This window comes from Polypterus senegalus, chromosome 18 (genome assembly GCF_016835505.1).
Source record: "Polypterus senegalus isolate Bchr_013 chromosome 18, ASM1683550v1, whole genome shotgun sequence".
In the NCBI taxonomy this organism is placed as follows: domain Eukaryota; kingdom Metazoa; phylum Chordata; class Cladistia; order Polypteriformes; family Polypteridae; genus Polypterus; species Polypterus senegalus.
Genome location: NC_053171.1, coordinates 71,021,450 through 71,041,356, shown reverse-complemented (window position 1 = coordinate 71,041,356; position 19,907 = coordinate 71,021,450). Strand labels below are relative to the sequence as shown.

General features: G+C 38.6%; 1 protein-coding gene across 1 annotated transcript in view; it reads right to left on the bottom strand.

Annotated features, from left to right (window-relative positions):
• The window catches only part of LOC120518440 (MAGUK p55 subfamily member 5-like), a 165,155-nt gene that overhangs the window by 29,203 nt on the left and 116,045 nt on the right, over nucleotides 1-19,907 (bottom strand). Inside the window, exon 3 of the mRNA XM_039741225.1 lies at nucleotides 14,073-14,281. Coding sequence (XP_039597159.1) covers nucleotides 14,073-14,281 — 209 coding nt within the window. The remainder of the gene's footprint in view (nucleotides 1-14,072; nucleotides 14,282-19,907) is intronic.

Genomic DNA, 19,907 nt, shown 5'->3' with positions numbered 1-19,907 from the left:
ACATATTCGGACTTCATAACTGGGAAAAGTTAGCAGTGCGGAGATCTTTTGCATCATTTCAGTTTACTTCCTAGTCTGGTTTAAGGAATTACAGTACAATCCTGCTTAACCGGCCTGTTACAATAAAATAAAATAATAATTATTTTTTTAATCCTTTAAAACCAGCAATCAACAAAACATTGTTCAAATTATATAAAGTACAGTGTATCAAAAGTCTTCTTTAAATAAAGAATCCATTAAAATTAGTGAATTAGTGGAAGTTAAAATCCATTAGTGAAAAAACAAGTCCTTTAAAAACAACGCAAACTAAGTTAAAACAATGGCTGGATGCAGTCTCTTAAAATCCAAAGCACGGTGCCTTCTTCTTTCTACCTGGTGGCACCCCTGCTTCTCCCATCCGGCTTCTCAACAGGGGAGTCGCCCTATGTGTAGGTGGCTTCCACACTGGTCCGGTAGCCCTCCGATCCCTGGATACGTTGTGCTCCATCTGGACCGAGACGGGTTGTTTCCCCAGCTGCCAGGGCACTCATGCTGGGGCTAAACCAGCCCAAAGCCTCCATGACTGCCACTGCCTTTCGAAGGCCAGTCATCTTCAATACCGGTCACTCCAGCTCTGTGATCGCTGAACTGATCAGCCACACGTACCACGCCCCCTCGCTAAGCCGCGAGTCCGGAGATTATTCATTTAAAAAATGGCCTTTTTGACTTGAGCTGTGGACTAGCAACACCATACTGTCCAGTTGTTGTATGAGAAAAAAACCTGTGTGCAAAATTGTGGATATGGTTTCTTCAGGAACATCGAAGAAGTACTGTACATACCTTAGAAATATTTTTCTACATAAAAATAAGTATGCATCGGATTAACCGGCCAAAATTGCAACCGGCCAAGGGTCCAGTCCAGAGGTGGCCGGTTAAGGGGGATTGCACTGTATTAGATATTTCTGTTAAAAAAATCCTGCTGCTTTCTCTGCTGTGCTGATATGTTTCAAAGATATAAAATGGCCGATACTTACAGTATGGAAAGAAATCACTTCTTGCATCCTTTAAAACAGTGTATTCAGCAATAATCTAATGTATCTGAGACAGTACTGAAAATGTGAAATGATGAATGTGTCAATTCCAAGAAACCACATTTGAAACACCTCGTCCGAATAGAACAGATGGCAGAACAAAACTAATGAGAGATTTGAGAATGAAAAACAAAACTCTAATTTATTAACATTTGCAAATGCCATTGCAGGAGAGTCCAACTGTGAGCTGGGTGCGTTTGCCATTGTATTTAGTTTACCACTGCAGTGAGCATAACCACCCCAGGCTCAAATTAAACTGCCAAGAATCCACTCTTTCTAGAAGAAAGGCCTTTTATATTTTCAGAGTTTTGTTAACTGAGCCTTTTGAACATAACTAATTGCATTATGTTGTTTAGTAAAGAAAGTCAAAGCTATTGTAGGTTTTTGATTAAAATCAGCTTTCTAGTTTGAAGCCTTTAGCCCAGCAGCATTCTGATACAGAGACCAAAAATATATCTACTGTAGACATGGTTGGAAAACAGTTAAGTTTACATTCCTGGTCATGTCTTAATCTCAAAATGTTCTTACACAGAAAAGCTTAGTAGGTTGTGGATATCCACTTTAATACTCTTTCAATACACGTGCAACCATTAACTGCTTCAACAGCTCTAACAGCTGCCCAGTCTACCCATAGTTATCCCATTTCGGTTTCTGAAATTGCTACTGTCCAACTAACCTAAATCTGTTCTTTATAGGATCTACTGTCTGGTAGACAGACAACTTAATTACAAATTTTTATGACTTCATAAGCAAATTTGAAATTCAGCATTGTGGCATGATGCGATTCGTTGGAGAATATTCTGCTGTCCACTAAATTATATATCACCTGCTGCTGATTTCAAGCATCCCCTAAACTGTACACATCATCAACTAATCTGGAAAACCTAGAATTACTGCATGTTAGTATACTGTCCTGAAATTACTCTTTTAATTATTCAGAACAAGATTTCCCTGTGGAGTCTAATCGCTGTTCTGCCAGCTCCGATTAGGCTGTGACAAATAACATTTAAATTTGATCAACTGGTCATGTGGTGCCTCTCAAAAGCCATGCTTGCTTGTCTCAAGCCGAACCATTTAAACTCCCTGAGCGAAAACAACTTTCACTTTTTCCTGAAACCCTTCTGAAAGTAAGCACTGATAGCCTGTAGATGTCATGTTCCTGTGCCCTTGTTTGATTACATTCCCACAAAACAGGGTCTATTTTAAAAAAATAGCAGTGTTTGCACGTAGTCTTTCACGTTACTTGGCACGCAAGGCACGGTGTAAAACCATGTGCCCTGACATGGCAAGGCAGGTCACTAACTGAGTATAATGTATAGTCAGAGAGGCTAGAAATAGTTAGAATATACCAATTCAATTAAACTTGTGGGGGTTGTAAGAACCTCCCATAGACTATGCAGCAATATATAGACAAACATTTAATATAACTTAAATAACTAGCAAATGGCTCTTACACATCCAGCCCCTAATTGTTTATGCTAGGGCAAATATCAATTACTTTAACATTACTTAGTAAAAGCCTTACCTACTTTAATGAACTTAAACCAAACTTATGAAACTTAAATGTAAACTTAAATTCTACTGTAAAAGCACAAACACAATTATGCAAATTAGGCGTGCAAAATGTAAAATTAATCATTTCAATCATTTGCTGCTTCCTGGAGCAGGCACGGTTTGTTCACAGGTCTATCCAGTGTGCTGGTTTTCGTCTGCACACAAAATCTTCTGACTCCTCCTTTTGTATCCGGCATTGCCTTGATGACTCGTCACGTCTCTTATGTTCTTTATTAGTTAGGAGAAGGTAGGAAACAGTGCCATACCCGTTTTATGAAGCCTCTCCAAAATGATGCATTTGTGCAAACATTATGTGACCAAATCCATTTGGTTTAACGCACCTGTTTACATTGTAATCCACAAGTAGCTGTACATCGTCCATCCATTTTTTCCATTGCTGGATATACTTAACCTCCACTTCTTTGTCCCACTCATATTTCTTTTTACACAGTTACGTTAAAATAATTTTAGCAGGTAATATAACTGGTGCTAGAAATCCAAGTGGATCATAAACTAAACTGACAGAATACCACGTCTTGTAGCAGGCTTATCTTGCAGCTTTACCTGGAACTTGAAACTGTCAATCTGTGTGCACCATTGAACACCTAAGGCTCTCTAACTGGTAACAAATCAAGGCTTAAGTCTAAGACCTTTTGATCAATAGTCTTATATTCTTCAGGAATGGACAACAATACTGCTCTGCTATACTAATCCATTTGGTAAGATAGAACACAGGGCTTGAAGATCTTTGGCCAATTTTATGGCTTGTTCTTCTGTATCAGCTGACTTTAAACAGTCATCAACATAGAAATTGTGAAGCACAGCATTAATTGTTTCTTCTGCTGTTCTTCGTAAAGCACAAGAGGCACAACTGGGTGAAGAAGTAGCACCATAAAAATGTACTATCATTTTGTATTCCTCTACTCTATCATTTAGATTACCATCAGGCCACCACAAGAAACGAAGAAGATCAGTATCCTCATTTGGAACTTTCACTTGATAAAACATTGATTTAATATCTGTTATGACAGCGATTGGCTGCTCGCCGAATCTTGCAAGAACTCCAATGAGTGTGTTAGTTATGTCAGGTCCTTTCAACAACTGCTCATTTAACAAGAAGCCTTAGTAAGTGGCTGTACAGTCAAAAAACCCTCTGATTTTATTTTTTATTGGATGATATGCTCCATAGTGAGGAATATCCCATACTCTTTCCCTTTTGAGTGAGAGCTGTTTTGTGGATACCTTAACAGCATATCCTTTGTCTAAAATGTCCTTCATGAAAATTTTATAATCCTCATGGAATGTTGGAGTCTTAGTAAGTTTTCTTTTGAGTCCAATAGCATGCTGTTCTGCAATGCAACAATTGTTTGGGACTTTCAGTTTCTCATCTTTGAAGGGCAGATTAATGCAATAGTGTCCATCCACTAGCTTGGCAAACTCTGAGACTATGCACTTGAACTTGTCCTCCTTTGACATTTCCTCCTCACAGCTGCACTCTAGAAAGTCTGTATTGTATTGCAAGAGTAACAATTGTTCTATTTCCATTATTAACACACGATTGACTATAACTTTCAGTCTTTCATTGTCTGTTCCCTTTATTAGGTCATTAACAATCCAAGGGCCATCTTCACGGCATAAGGACCTTTACCTCTACTGTTTATGACTTTCCAGCGGTCCACAGCTTTAGGGACATTTGTACCTATTAACAAACCTACCTCTGCCTTTATGTGGGGTAGATGCATGTCTCTGAGATAAGAACATCTCATGATATCTTCTTAACTGAACAGTTTGATAATTTCCATTTATTTACTTTGTCACTCTCTACAGTGTTAATGTAGACTTGCAAGCTTTCTGTGCAAAATGTAGTTGTGCTGCCAGAGTCTATTACAGCATATGTTTCTACACATTTTTTACTCATTTTAGACTTAACTTTAACTGGAATCACAGGTAAGACACCCTCTTTACCGGTCCAAGTACTCATACAAGTCTCTGGTGGTTTTACAGAAATATTCGAAGAAGAAATGTTCTTCTTTTCCGAATTAGCATTCTCCTTTTTAGGAGACGATGGCTTTATCGTCAGTATAAGTTTCCTTGTTCATATGCAGAATGACTGGATGTAAATGACAGCATATTTGGCATTTAATTTTTTCTACAAAGTCATTACTAAGATGTCCTTGCTTACGGCACTTGAAGCATAAGCCCTTGGATTTCAAAAAGTCAATTCTACTTTCATAAGTTAGTTTCTGGATTGCACTGCATTCAACAAGATCGTGACTTTCATTGCAAACTAAACAGAGCTTACCACATGCACGAACTGCTATCTCTGCTTTTTTGACTGAGGTGTCTGTATTTCGTTTTTCGGCAGCAATAGCAAAACTGCTTTTTCTCAGACCGCCTTTCGAAGGATACTTCCCTTGATCAGTCTTGTCCTTTTCCTTCTTGAAGGTATGACTTTGGTAGGCAGCACCATACATAGGATCCATGGCTATTGTAGCCTGTCATTCTTAAGTCAGTGAGTCGTGGCCTTCTGTTTTCTTTACTTTCGATCTTTGCAGCTTTTTTTTGCCAACGCTCTCGTAGTTCATAGGGGGAGCATAATGCAAATATTAGAATTGTTGTCAAACTCATTTGCGTCCTTTAATCTGGTCATAACGCTCATACAGTTACAAATAAGGACCACATATGCTTTTAGACCCTCTCTGTTATCCGATCTTATTTGCGGCCACTTCTTGGCTTTCTTCATGCTTCTTCAGCTTTCTGTAAGTGGTTTTCGTAAAAAGTCTTGAGCTTCTTCCTGGCCTTTCTGTAACCTTCTGCTGGCGGCAGGTATGTACAAGCTTTGCACAATGTCATTAGGCATGCCTTTGGTAAACTGCACTAAGAATTATAATTTATCTCGGGGGGTGTCCACCACCTAATCAACAGCATGATCAAATGCCCTGACAAAGTTTATATAAACCAATGGGACACCATCAAATACTGGAACCTTTCTATGGGGTACATAGGGCACTTGTGTCTTGTACTGCTGTTTATAATACTGTTCAAAATGTGGTTGGTGAGGCTTGTATTTGCTTTCATTTTTATATAAAAAGTTACAAATACATATGGCTCTTCTCTTCCTCACATCTGGTTTCTCATGAACATTATAGGGGTTTGGTTTGCTTGGAACGTGGCTGCATCCTTTAAGAGCTCTCAATTTTGCATTGGATTGTGCGATTGCAGCTTCTAATGCCCGTTGGCCTTTTTAGCCTTTAGCTGTTCTTCAAATTCTCTTTTGGCTTTCAACTGTGCCTTTTCTATATATACAGTAGAGCCTGTTGTTTTTTTCAGCCTCAGCTCTAGCTAACAGCACAGAATGCATTGTTCCAGTTCCAAGAGTCCTGCGGACACTAACTGAGGTAGCCGTTGAACTTGCTCGACTTTGTTTTTGCAGAGACTTGGGAGACACTATCGGCAAGAGTGATATTGTCAACAAATCTGTAGCTCTTGAATTGGTTTGCAGAAAAATTAGGCGGTAACTTGGAGAGGCTTTCATTTTGACGTATTTCAAAATCCCATTCCATCATATTTACCATAAACGTACGTAGAGTGTTCAGTTTAGCATCAAAACCCTTATGTAGCCTTTATTCATTCGTCTTTGTCGCTTTGCACGGATAAAAATTAATCGCTTAATCTTTTATATTCCGTTCTCAGGATGAAGAAATCACTCTCGATAATTGTTTTTTTTTTCACAGTTTTTTTGTAAATTCTTTATGTATTTCATCAATCTGGAATACTGTCTGAATGTTTCATCTATTTCCAACTGAAGATCAATATCTGGTTCTGAAGGGTTGGTCACTAGCGTGCATCTAAAGATTAACCCTGTCTGCACTGGTACGTTGAACTGCTTGCTGTTGTCTTTGAGATGGTCCTCATCTGTTACAACACAATCATTGGGGTAACCACTCAGGGCACTCATGCTTCCGTGCAGAGTTTGATATCTCCTTGGACTTCCGGGTTGAGATGTCATGTCAATTAGGACAGGTTCCCTTTAAGGTATTTAAGCTCCTTTATCTAATTTATACAGTTATACAAGGAGCACTAGCAATTCTCTCAAATTGCTAATTCTGATCAAAGACAAAGATTAAAAGTACCTGTTGAGTCTTTTCAGGTTGTCATTGTTTCCTTCCGACGTCAGGCTTAAAACACGCAGGTTTCTTTCTTTTAGTCTTAGACAGTTTTTTTTAACTTTCAATCTGAGGCAGGTTTTAAGCTTTTAGTGTAGCTGCCGATGTGAAAGGCAGGATCAAGCACAGGTAAAACGCATGCCGAAAGAAATCTCTCAGTCCAAAAGTTCATTTAAAAAGATTTAGTGAAAAATCAAAGCAAATAGTCCACAAAAGAACAAAGAAAAAGGTTGTTACACATGTAGAAGACAAAAAATTAGAAAAAATATATCTTCTCTGGGCAGCACGGTGGTGCAGTGGGTAGCACTGCTGCCTCGCAGTTAGGAGACCCAGGTTCGGTTCCCAGGTCCTCCCTGCGTGGAGCTTGCATGTTCTCCCCATGTTTGTGTGGGCTTCCTCTGGGTGCTCTGGTTTCCTCCCACAGTCCAAAGAAATGCAGGTTAGGTGCATTGGCGATTCTAAATTGTCCCTAGTGTGTGCTTGGGGTGTGTGTGTGTGTGTTTGTGTGTGTGTACGCGCGCCCTGCCCAGGGTTTTTTCCTGCCTTGCGCCCTGTGTTGGCTAGGATTGGCTCCAGCAGACCCACCGTGACCCTGTAGTTACAATATAGCAGGTTGGATAATGGATGGATGGATGGATGTATCTTCTCTAAACTTAGGTTTTCTTTAGTTATTTCTAAACTTAAAGATGCTTTACTTCTTCTTCTGTACACTTTAAACATACGGTGCTGCACATTGAATAAAGCAAGTAGTCTTTCATGTTATTTGACACGTAAAGCATGGTGTAAAACTATTTGCCCTTAATGCATTACACATGGCAAGGCAGGTCACTAAATGAATATAATGTATAGTCAGAGAGGCTAGAAATAGTTAGAATATACCAATTCAATTTATGGGGGTTGTAAGAACCTCCCACAGACTATGCACTAATATTTAGGCAAGCATTTAATATAACTTAAATCCCATATATACTCACATATAAGTCGGGTCTTGAAACCCGAAAAATCGATCATAAAAATTAGACCCCGACTTATATGCCCATTCAAAAATGCGACACATTTTTTTTTTTACATTTTCGTGCTACCTCCAATCGAGCACCAGTTTCTCAGACACATCAAATTTTGTTGCAGCAGAGCAGTTACCAATTTCTTTCGCCACTTCAACGACTTTTAATTTAAAACCAGCTTCATATTTTCTTCTGATCGAATGCTCCATCGTAGATAACGGATGCTCTTACAATAAAGGTGTATGAGGGTGTGAGATACAAAAAACACAAAACAGTGCAATCGTTGCTTCGGAATAGTTCTGGTATTAGCGTGTGGTCACATAGGCACAATACAGTGGAACCTCGGTTCACGTACAACTCGGTTCACAACCACACACTCGGTATACGAGGCAAAAGTTTGGCGAACAAGCCAGTTTCCCTTTCGGTTTGTGCGCGCCGATGATTTCCGCACGTGTTGCATTGTTCTCGGTCAGACTGCCTGCCTGCAGCTGAGACAGAGAGAGAGAGAGAGAGAGAGAGAGAGAGAGAAATAGAGCTAGCCAAGTGCCTGCTGGGGAGGGGGAGATTGCTACACGTGTTTGCCTGCCTATCTGCCTGCCTGTGCCGGGGGGTGGAGTTGGGGGGATGGTTCGCATGCACTACTGCCTGCCTTCTGCATAGGTGGAGGGGGGGTACAGCTGAGACTCTCTCGCTGAGAAGCAGGCAGTACGTGCACGCGAACCATCCCCCCAAAATCACCTCCGGCATAGGCAGGCAGGCAGGCTGAGAGAGAAAGCGAACGAGCCGCGTGCCTACCTGGCTTTTTCATTTAAGCAGAGCCGCTCCCTGTTCATTGTTCTCAGTCAGATGTGCATGCTTTACCTGCACTCTCTTTGTGCTCTTCAGTATTTTGTGTGCTTTTGCAGTTAACTGTGGCTTCTAAGCAAGTGAAGAGTGGTGAGAAGAAAGTTTTGAAGAAAACTGAAATCGAAGTAAAGAAACAAATTACAAGAGGTGGAAAAACTGTTTACCAGTTTACTCATTTACCAATTTGAGAACCCTTGTGCTTTCAAACAGCACAATGTGAACAAAGCCAGACTGCCAGTAATGTGGAGGGCAAACACGAAGGGTTGGGTCACAAGGACTTTCTTTTAGGAATGGCTGCATGAGGCTTTCGCTCCCACCAGCTAAACAGCTAAAAACACCACTAACCCAAGAAATCTCATGCAAGGTTAGTTTTCTTGGTGGTTTTTGTATTACGGATTTTTCAAAAATTAATTTTTCAGTTTGTAGCGTGAATTGTTGCAATGTTTCTTTTTTCAAATGTTTGCTTTTTTCCCTGTGCTTAAAACTCATGAAAGTGTTTACAGATAAAGTTGTTCATAGCATGATTAGTTGCAATGTTACTTTTCTCTTTTTTCAAATGTTCCTTTTTTCCCGCTGTACTTAAAACTCATTTTAAAAAAAGTGTTTACAGCGATCGGGCTGTAAGGCTATTAGCATGAACTCCTGCAATGTTTTTTGGTTGCTTGTGGTTGGTTTTTAAATTAAAGTTCGGATTTGTTCAAATGTTCCCCTCTGTTCAGAGAGAGAGAGAGAGAGAGAGAGAGAGAGCGCAAGCGAGCAAGCTCAGAGAGAGAGCGAGGGCGTGCTGCTGACAGAGGAGGGAAGGGGGTGTGTGCACTACAGAGAGAGAAAGCGAGCGCGTGCTGCTGACGGGTGTGTGTGTGTGCTACAGTGAAAGAGAGAGGCGTGCCGCTGACAAAGGGGCTGACAGTGGGGGGGTGTGCTACAGAGAGAGAGTAGCTGAGCAGGGAGCCTGGGTGTTTTGTGTCAGTGTTATTCAATGTTTTTACATTAGTTTACTATTACACTGTGCATTCTATGGTGTAATTAACTATACAGTATTTGTGCTTAATCTTTACATATATTTACATACAGTTCGTACGGTCTGGAACGGATTAATTGTATTTACATACAATCCTATGGAGGAAATTTCTTCGGTTCACGACCAACTCGCTTTATGACCAGAGTTTTGGAACGAATTATGGTCGTGAACCGAGGTTCCACTGTACATAGAAAAAAAAGGCAGTGTGCTCCGAGGTTACTCTCTCAGGTGGGCGTTAGCATATCGTAATCTCTAGGACCAATAGGGTGAGTTTTCCATATTCGACTTATACAACCAACATTATAAAATACCAGAAATTATATGATTAAATCAAGTCCAAACTTATCGGCGGGAGAATTTAAACGTGAGTATATATGGTAACTAGCAAATGGTTCTTACAAAGATGTAAGTGCAAGTCAAGTGGTACTCTCTGAAGAGACCTACTCTAAGCACTATCTTCTTATTTTCTCTGGAACTGATGCAATCAGCTGTTCACTGCAAATATGTCTTTACCTGATATATTACTTTTCCCCAACAGTTTTTGTGTCTCTCCACCTATTTAATTACAATTTGAAGGTGTGGGCAGTGCATTTACTAAGCAAATGCAAGTTTATGTTTAGAAGTTTCTGTGAATGCACATACCCAAAAAACTGTGCACCTTCTCCACACAGAACTATTACAACTTTATGGTCAAACCTATGGATTGACTGTCCGTTTCTTGGAAGAGAAAATTAGTTTACTTAATAAGAACAGATGGACAACCAAACAAAAGCTAACTGAGGGAAAAAAAGAGGTAAAGCAATGCTTCTGCCATGAGTACTTGCAAGACAGCTTTCTCAAACCCAGTGGCTACAGCTGCTCAGCACATTCTAAAATGCCTGCTGACAGCATCTGCACACCAACAAAGAATTCATATTGTAGCTTCACTACTTTTCCCCAGCCCAGGCCAGAATAACAACAAGTGAGATGTTTACACCAACAGCATTTACTGTCCATGGATGGAAAGAAAGACTGGCAATTTGAGTATAAAAGGCATTTTCATTAATAAGACTGGTCATTTGTTCCCTCCTTGTGAGGGTCTGTTTGGGTATGGCGTATGTTCTGTGAAATGTAGAGCTTTGCGTCTTCTAACCAACACTAAGAAAGATGAATTTACTAAACGGCAAAGATTAATACATTGCAGGAACCTGACAGACATCAGGGAAATTAAAGACTGAATTGACTCCATCTGTTCGGATACGTTTGGCATTTTTCAAGTTAAAATTATTTCTTTACAATCATGTTATATATTAATTTGCCACAAACATTTTTTCTTTTTTTTTTTTAAATAGGTAAATACCTTTGTATTTTTTTAATATGTAAATACCTCTTCCCTTTTACAATGGTGTTGAAGGGCACATGACTCCACAGGCAAATGAAAAAGCCTCAAAACTTACAAATATGTTCATTTTGAAGCAGCAAAAATTTCAAGTTAGAAAAATGTGCCTTCTGCATTGATGAAGAATTCTTGTGATAACAAAAGGAAACTAGAAATATTCATTTTACCACAGATACATGGAATTATTTTCTTTCAGGTAAGTATACAACTGCTGGTAGCCTCCATTGTGAGTGGAGTTTAGACATTAATAAGGCAGTTGGTCAACACGAAAACAAACAAGTGTTTGAAGTTACTTAGAGCAATTAAATAAAAAGAAAAAAAATTACCATTCCCATTGACTCCCGTGTGTTAACCCCTAGTTATGGCTTGTAACGCTTAGGCTGGATAATAATTTCCATATGGTCACTCTGATCTTTTACATATTAATGCTAAGTAAACTTTTAACACTGCAAAAAAATAAAATCAATGAGCAAACTAACTCCAGTGAAAGCTCTCCATGTGTTCCTTCAGGTTTTGATAATTTCTTTCAGTTAATTTTGGAAAATAGAAAACTCCATGACTAATGACAGCTGAAAATTTTGTCTTCAGCAGTAACACATTTGAAGCCTTGTACAACAAAGCAGGCTAATCCCCCCAACACAGCTAAGTTTTCCAGTGGCGTTGGCACCACGACCCAGTCCCTGCAACAGAAGCATTCTTCCTCGCTGGCCATCACTTCATATTTTCCGTATGTGCACCACCAATTGCACTTGTTCACTGCATTACAATGCCTTCTATTGGCACACTTTGCCTGTTTTTTCTCTTGAGTTCTGCTCTCCTCTCTATTCTTTCCTCTATAATCTGTTGAAGCTCCCCATCAGTATATTATGACTCATACAAATACGGTGCAGTGGTCATGCTAAATGAATGCTTGTCTTCATAGCATTTTAAAATGATGACTTAGTTATCTAAATCCTGAAAGAAAACATACCCATAAGAAAATGATTTTCAAAATGAAAATGGTAAGTTCAGTATTGACAAAACAAGCTTGAAAGAAACAATGCCCTGTGTGGGTGAAAAGTTATTGTGGAGGGAGAGACAGAGGTGCAGGGTCGGTCTTCCTTTTAAAATGGCCAAATCTCAAAAATAGTTTACTTTTTTATTCCTTTCTAAAGTGACATGTATACACTGTTTTACAATACTTGTGCAATTTCAAGTGGCAGATTAACATTGATAACATTTGTGCCTTAAAAATGGATGTATTTAGTAGGTTTGAGACTTTATTTCATATTTGGACCTGTGTACCATTCAGCCTCATTATAAGCTACAAGAACAGACAAAATATTTTTAAAATTAATAATAATAAAAAAAAAAAACGCTTCACATTAGAAAATAGTTTTAGGCTGCAAAATAATATATAAAATAATTGTGATGTAATAACTTTGACTAGAAAATTACTGAATTTATCCTTTAAAGTTAGGTCAATTCTGTGTTGGCATCCTTCTTTCAAGGCACCAATGTAGTCAGTGACCTTCCAAAATCAACATAACCAATTCCACCACAAAGTAAGTGTGTTATAGTCAATCAGAGGTCTTCAAAGTCAATTGTCAGATTCTTAGCACTCTGCCCACAAATTCAGACCTCCGTCTGGTATTTAGCAACGCATTTGTTGATTCTCAGCACTTCAGAAACCATTGTTAGTTATGTAATGATGACATAAAACCAGCAATACAAGTAAAATATCATCCCAAAGTCTAAGTTTTCTGTACAACCCTAAACTGAGCTTACTTTACTTTTGCCAAGCACTAATTATATTTATTCTGATTCATCTGAAGTGTTAACAGGAAGCTTCGTAACAGTTTGCACAAAACCAGTGCAAAAAACTAAGTCAGAACTTTGTGCTTGGCCTCTCAGAGCTTCCATTAAACTGCTCGTTCACAGCCAGGTATGTATAAAACATACACTCTAGTATTAAAGCAGAAATGTTAATTTAAAAACATTAAGCCTCCTTTTACCTTATTAAATGCTGCCCCATGTTCTTTCAAAAGTGTCTCCCACCCAAAATTCTCTGCTTAGAGATAAGTACTGTGTCATGCGCAGACACTGTCAAGGAATTTGGCTTCCTTCACATAATTCATTCATTCACCCATTCAGAATGTATGTTGTAATTTTTACACTGCAGGCATTAACAGCATTTCAATTAATTCAGTGAGCTGTAGATGGCAAAGACTTTTTCTGCCAAGATCTATACATCTGAATTAGCTGCCTGCTACAGTAAAGGATGCAAGTGGTCTGAGCTTTTAAATCCAAGCTCAAGACCAAATGTTTTCATAAAGAGTGACCTAATCAGAGCTTCAATACTATACTGTTTGGCAGAAATGTGACTGTACATCACAGGGCCAACTAAGAAACACCAATTAACCTAACATACACCTTCTGGATGTAGGAGCAAAACCAGAGAGTCTGGATAGATGAAGAAAACATGCAAACTCCACCAAGACAGAGACTATGCCAGTATTTGAACCCTTGACTTAAACGGTTAAGAAGCAGCTTGTCTGCTAGTTCATTCTTTTGAATAAAAAAGTATGGCAGTCATTATGATGAGTAGGTAATAATAACCCAATGCTCTCTCAACCAGGCTGCCATCCCTATTCACAAAATGAGAGTTTAGAGTGGTTGAGAATGAGTCGGATCTTCTTTCCTATGGATGTTCTACAGCATGACTTCCAATATCATTTAGCCAAAATGTATCTATAGGTGCTCATCAAGTCTGTTTGACTGTCTGTGGAATCTCCTCCAGTCTGCATTTAGTGAGGAATGTTAGATGAGAGTGAAATTCTTTAACCTAACTAATCTGTAGGTACAGTACAAATTTAGAAATGCAACACATTAAGGAACATAAATTAAAGTGGAAATAAAATAAAATGATATGTATTACTAAGTATAACACACACCCAAAACTTGATACACATACCCTACCATGTAAAAATGGACCAATATATACAGTAGCTATGTCTCTTTTATTTTTTTCTCTCCTGGTAGTCCCATACAAACCTCCAAAGACAGATCCTGTGCACTGGATGCAAGTGGGTACGGTGGGCTGGCTTTGTTCATGTGCACGGCAACAGAATTATGTACCCGAAATGCATTCTGGAAATCAGCATTATGGACCAACTGAAGGACAACTGCAATGTCTTCTTGGCTCTGAGAGTCTAGTAGGCTGTGCTGGATGTGTTTCAGCGATGCAAGCAGATCTTCAAGTTCTACAGAAAAAAAGGAATACAGAGGATCAATACAAGCAAAGGGTATGATTCATCAAGACTGTGAGAGCAGCTTAGTCTATGCTGTACTTCTTAAAGTTATGTGCAAAAAAAAGAAAAAAAAGAAAGACAATAAAAACCGAAACAAGAACATTTTATCTTGATTGTTTTGTAAACTATACTGTAACGGTTTTTCACTGTTAAAAATTTTACTAAAGACAACACAGCATATTGAAAATAAAGATTTGCACATTGGTGGTACACAACTTAGCAAGGAATAGTTGAGAACATCACATACATTTTTAGAACAGCAGACATTCATGGTCAGTCAAGTGGTGTGGAGTGTGGTAGTGGTTTTTAATGTTAGTAATGGACAGGAGAAGCCTGAAGTGCAGCCATAAATTATATTGGATGGTGATTTGTCAACATGCTAATAGGCAGAAGGCTAGAAAAATCATAAGTCTCCTTTGAGGAGATGATGATCGGATTATGTTAATAGTGTTAATGAGATAATCCATGGTACTTTGCTGTAGTGTTCTTTCAACAGCAAACTATGGATAACATATAAATAACTCCATCAAACTACAAAACCTACCAGTTAAATACAGGTAAAATTCTGTTACAACGAACTGCCAGGGATCTAAAAAATATTTCATTGTAACGAAAATTTCGTTGTAATGAGATTCTGTATTTGTTACTATAGTGCTTTCTTTAACTTGCACCCAGGTGTTTGCAATCATTTTAATAGCTTCTTTCTCATTAATTTTAATCTCCTCCTGCATACAAGTTATGCTGACAAGAATTTTTCTTAGCATTTCCTTGCAATAATACACTTTCAGGGTACGAATGATGCCCAAATCCAATGGCTGAAGCACTGCTGTGCAATTGGGTGGGAGGAATTCAACACGAACATCATCTAAATGCGGAAACATGTTGTGGGCAGCACAGTTATCAATCAGGAGCCGAATCATTCTTTTCTTCTTCTTCATATTGTGAGGTTTCTGAAGTCTTTTGGGATCCAAACGGGAACGACATGCTGAAGTGCGTCCCGAAGTGTGATTGCAGCATCTGTGAAAGATTGTTTGTCCATTGCCGGGGCAGGGCAAAAACAGGCTCATGGCGCTGCAATGAAGCAACACAGAAGCAAATCATAACAGATCGGGGTCACGCTATAACTTCCTGTCTTGCACCCCAAAACATGAGGCTGAGTCTCAGTACTTTTACAAAACCAGCTTTAATCAGCTTGAAACAGGAACGGCACACTTATTTATTGTAGCGTGATCTGCCACTCTGCTATAAACAGACACAGCAGTCAGGCAGGGTCGTGGCCAGATCAGTGATCAAGTAATCCTGTCAACTGCACTTACAATGTTCCTTGCATCACCCATAGATATCTTTTCTGTTTGTTTTGGCAGAGATAAGCAGTATAGCTTTGAGCCTGCTGTTGCCCCGGCAACAGATAAACAGTCTTCCATCGACACAGAGATCAGACTTCTGGACACTCTTTAGCATGCTGTCTAGTTGGGGGAGGTCCCAAGAGAGTTTACAAACCTCACATTTTCTTGAATGAGTGCCATATTAATAGAAATGTTTCTTGAACGAGCATCACTGAACCACATAAAAACTGCTTTTTCGACGTCTTCAAATGCAGCAGTTTACATATGTTTGCAACACGAGATTTTTCTTCTCTTGTTGCTTGGTCTTTCAAGAAAGTTGACAGCGTTGATGGCGAAATTACGATTTCACTGGCAACGTGTTTTTTCTTTTTGCTGCAATCGAGAGCTGCAAAAATGTAAAGTTTTTTTTTTCTAATATGAACTGTTATCGTTTTTTCGTGTTGCCATTTCTATAGGAGGGTGACAATGAGTTAAATTCCAATGGATGTTTTTCAAATGTTGACGAGCAATAAGCAAAAAGGTATCACTGAAAACTGCAGGAAACAGAAAACGCAAAAAAAAACAGTACAAGGAAAGTTCGAAGAAAGAAAAAAAAATTACAATTTCTGTTTGGAGATCGTTGTGCACAACTGAGTTACGGCCACAGAACTAGCTGCTCTGTGGATGATTCATTCAGGCATTTCAAGGTCTTTTGAGCACTTTGTTGTAATGAAAGTATCTGCTGAATGTACTTCGTAGTAACGAGATTTCTATAGACTCGCGTCATATGGGGAAACTGTTTGGACCATAAAAATTCTTTGTTGTAATGAAAATTTCATTGTAAACATATTTGTTGTAATGGAATTTTACCTGTATATCACTTTGACAGAGGTTGTTTAAGAGCCTGCATATAAGTGACACATGAAATCTCACCTTTAACCAACACGGTCACTTTGTGAAAGGCCCTGCATAACAAATGAGTACATTTTAAAGCTCTTGGTGCCGTTTGTGTGCATTTGCAATATTGCACACTAAAGTTAATGCTGGTTTCAGGGGTTGTACACTTTAGCCTTCTGTGGTCTTCAACATTTTCTTTGTCTTTCCAGGTTGTCATTTCTTTTAGCACACAAAATACAAAATGAAACTAACAGAGATTAAGGTTATTATGTGAAATGGTGACAAAGCATCAAAAATGAGAAAGAAAACAATGCAACATTAAAATCAGCATGGTTTATAATTTAAACCACCATAAATATTTAAATCAATACGGAGGTGCACTGATACTTCCATGTAAAAGGAAGTTTGTAGATGGGGTGAAAAATCCACTATCAACTTAAGTTTATATTCTGATTCTATGACGAACAAAACCTTGTGAAAAGTTGATTTTAACATGGTGTCTCTTGCTAAAGTATAGCATATTCAGGGCCAGAGCATGTATTTTTCTATATCAAGAGCTGCATTATATTGAAACAGTACTGAATGACAAGCATGTGAAAGTACATCTAGACTGAATCTGCAAGTAATCTGTGTCTTACACAGTAAACACAAGAATGGCTCCACTAAAATCAGATGTGAACTTGCAAAACATATAAAAAAAGGAAAAACATAGTCACCTAAAGTTTTATTGGTACCTCCTCAAATCAAGGCACTAGAACACAAGTGGAACTCTTGATGGCACCGATTTACTAGAGGTCTAGGCAGCTCTGTCATTGATTGCACATTTAACTTACCTGAAGACAACAATCACTCCCACCACCTCTCATCTGACAGTGGAATTAAATTCTCGGAGGAGAAGTGGACATATTCATTATTATTAAATTGTTGTATTCATAAAACACTGCAGAGTGTCTAACAAAGCAGTAGATAGTATAGCATTTGGTGTTTCTATGTTTAGAAATGGAGGTCACCTTCATGGCTTCATGGTGCAATACCACCCAAAAATAAATAAATAGATAGGTAAAAAGTAACCTGTATGGTTTTCAGGTATGTTATGATATTTTTAAATTTCCATTTTATGGATACATTAGTGTTTCTATTAATGCTAATTAAGGAAGTCTATTCTCACTCAATGGTTACCACTCACAAGAACACTGAACATTCAATTAATTTTGAATGTACTGTGAGACAGCACAGTGGCGCAGTGGTACCACTGTTGCCTCGCAGTAAGGAGACCCAGGTTCGCTTCCCGGGTCCTCCCTGTGTGGAGTTTGCATGTTCTCCCTGTGTCTGCGTGAGTTTCCTCCGGGTGCTCCAGTTTTCTCCCACAGTCCAAAGACATGCAGGTTAGGTGCATTGGCTATCCTAAATTGTCCCTAGTGCGGGTGTGTGTGTGTGCCCTGCGGTGGGTTGGCGCTCTGCCTGGGGTTTGTTCCTGCCTTAAGCCCTTGTGCTGGCTGGGACTGGCTCCAGCAGACCCCCGTGATATATCGGGTTGGAAGATGACTGACTGGCTGACTGTACTGAGAGAGCTATTAACTACTCTCACTTACTGGATGTTGGACTGGATGTTGGGGAAAAAATTAGTACCTGGAAGAAATGTCATGCAGAAACTGAGATAACCTGAAATCTTCCAAACTGTTTTCAACTGAGTTTCCTGATGAATATACTGTTTGAGTGCTCATGAATACCAAAATCAAGCTGCTGGTCCATCAGTGGCACACAATATTTAATAATCTAACATTGCTAAGCACTATTAACTTTAATCTGCTCATTTTTTTAAATTAAAAATTACCATTTTGAGGTGTTAGTTTATATCACAAATGTTGTAAACAAGGGTGGGAATATCTAACAGATAGTGGATTAGGCATTAAGGAAAGTGGCAGTTTACTTTAAGTTTAGACAGACTGACAGATATAAGTTTATTTGTCCCCAGGGGGAAATCAGGCTTTTTACAAAAGCTCTTAAAATAAATAAATACACAAATAGGTAGATAAGCAAGTAAGTAAATAAATAAATATACAGTACACACAAACTTTGGTCTGAATGACTATAAAACAAGAAAATTAAAAAGAAGGAAAAATTCTGATTTGGCTGTCGTGCAATTCATTTTTATGATAATTTATTGGGCAGAATTGAATACATTTATTAAATGTATTCAATAAATTGAATAAAAATATCTTACAAATTTCATTATACATGCAACACTTGTATGATAACAAAGTTAACACAACATTACAGAAGAAAATTCAGTGCATAGCGCATAAAGGCCTACTATTTCAAGGAAATCTTGACTGAATATTGATTATAATTTTAAAACACTTTAGGTAACATTCACACTACTATGCTTTCATTTAAAAAAAAATTCACTTTGTTTACAAGAGTGTCTCTGCCCACACTAAAATAACCAAAAATGCATATGATGTAGCCATTTGCCTATTATGGGAACATGCACATCAGCAGAAACAGGAAGATAAAGGGTCCTCCTTGAATCGATGGTTATGCCGCCAGCCACAGAATTTATCAGAGAAATAATAGGTCTGCTAAATGATTGGCCTTTTGCATGGTTATGCAGTATTCAAACTGTACAAAACAAAATTTACATGTATAGGTGAGCAACATGACAAATGTATGGGAAAGCAACTGTTCAATGTCCGTTTTATTGGAACACTGTTTTCTTCTGAGAAGGGTGACCAACCAGAGAATGAGAAGTTGCAATGAGCAGCATCCAATCAGGAATGGGCCACAGAATAATCATAAACAAGCGAGAGGTCAATCAGAGTCGGCATTTAAAAAATTTTACGTTTTCACTCATCCAGGTAGCAACACTGAGCCAACATATAACAGAGACACAGCAGATAGATAGACAGACAGACAGAAACTCTTTTCCTTTTATTACGGTTGACTTTCCTTTGTTGAAGGTAGTATAAATAGTTATGGACTCATGGGGAAAGTAGTAGTTTTGCCACCACCATTAAAGACTACCTGCTGGTGCGGGTCTTGATGTCTTCATTTGCACCTGAATTAATATCAACAAACTCCAAAGATCTTCCGAATCTGAACCAGAAGTGCAACATGATGAACATGTGCAGTTCTCCCTTCACTCTGTCAGTGGAGCAGCTTTTTACTCAAAAACAAACAGCTGTTCCCATCCCAGTTTCAGACTCAAACCGATATCATTATGTTCAAACAGAATGATGCACCATTAAATGCACTATCAAAGTGGCCCCAAAATTATTAGCTCCTTTTTCTTTGCAACTGTTACAAAGAACAAGAAATCCCTCTTTTGATGCTTTAAAAGTATGTGATATCTTAGC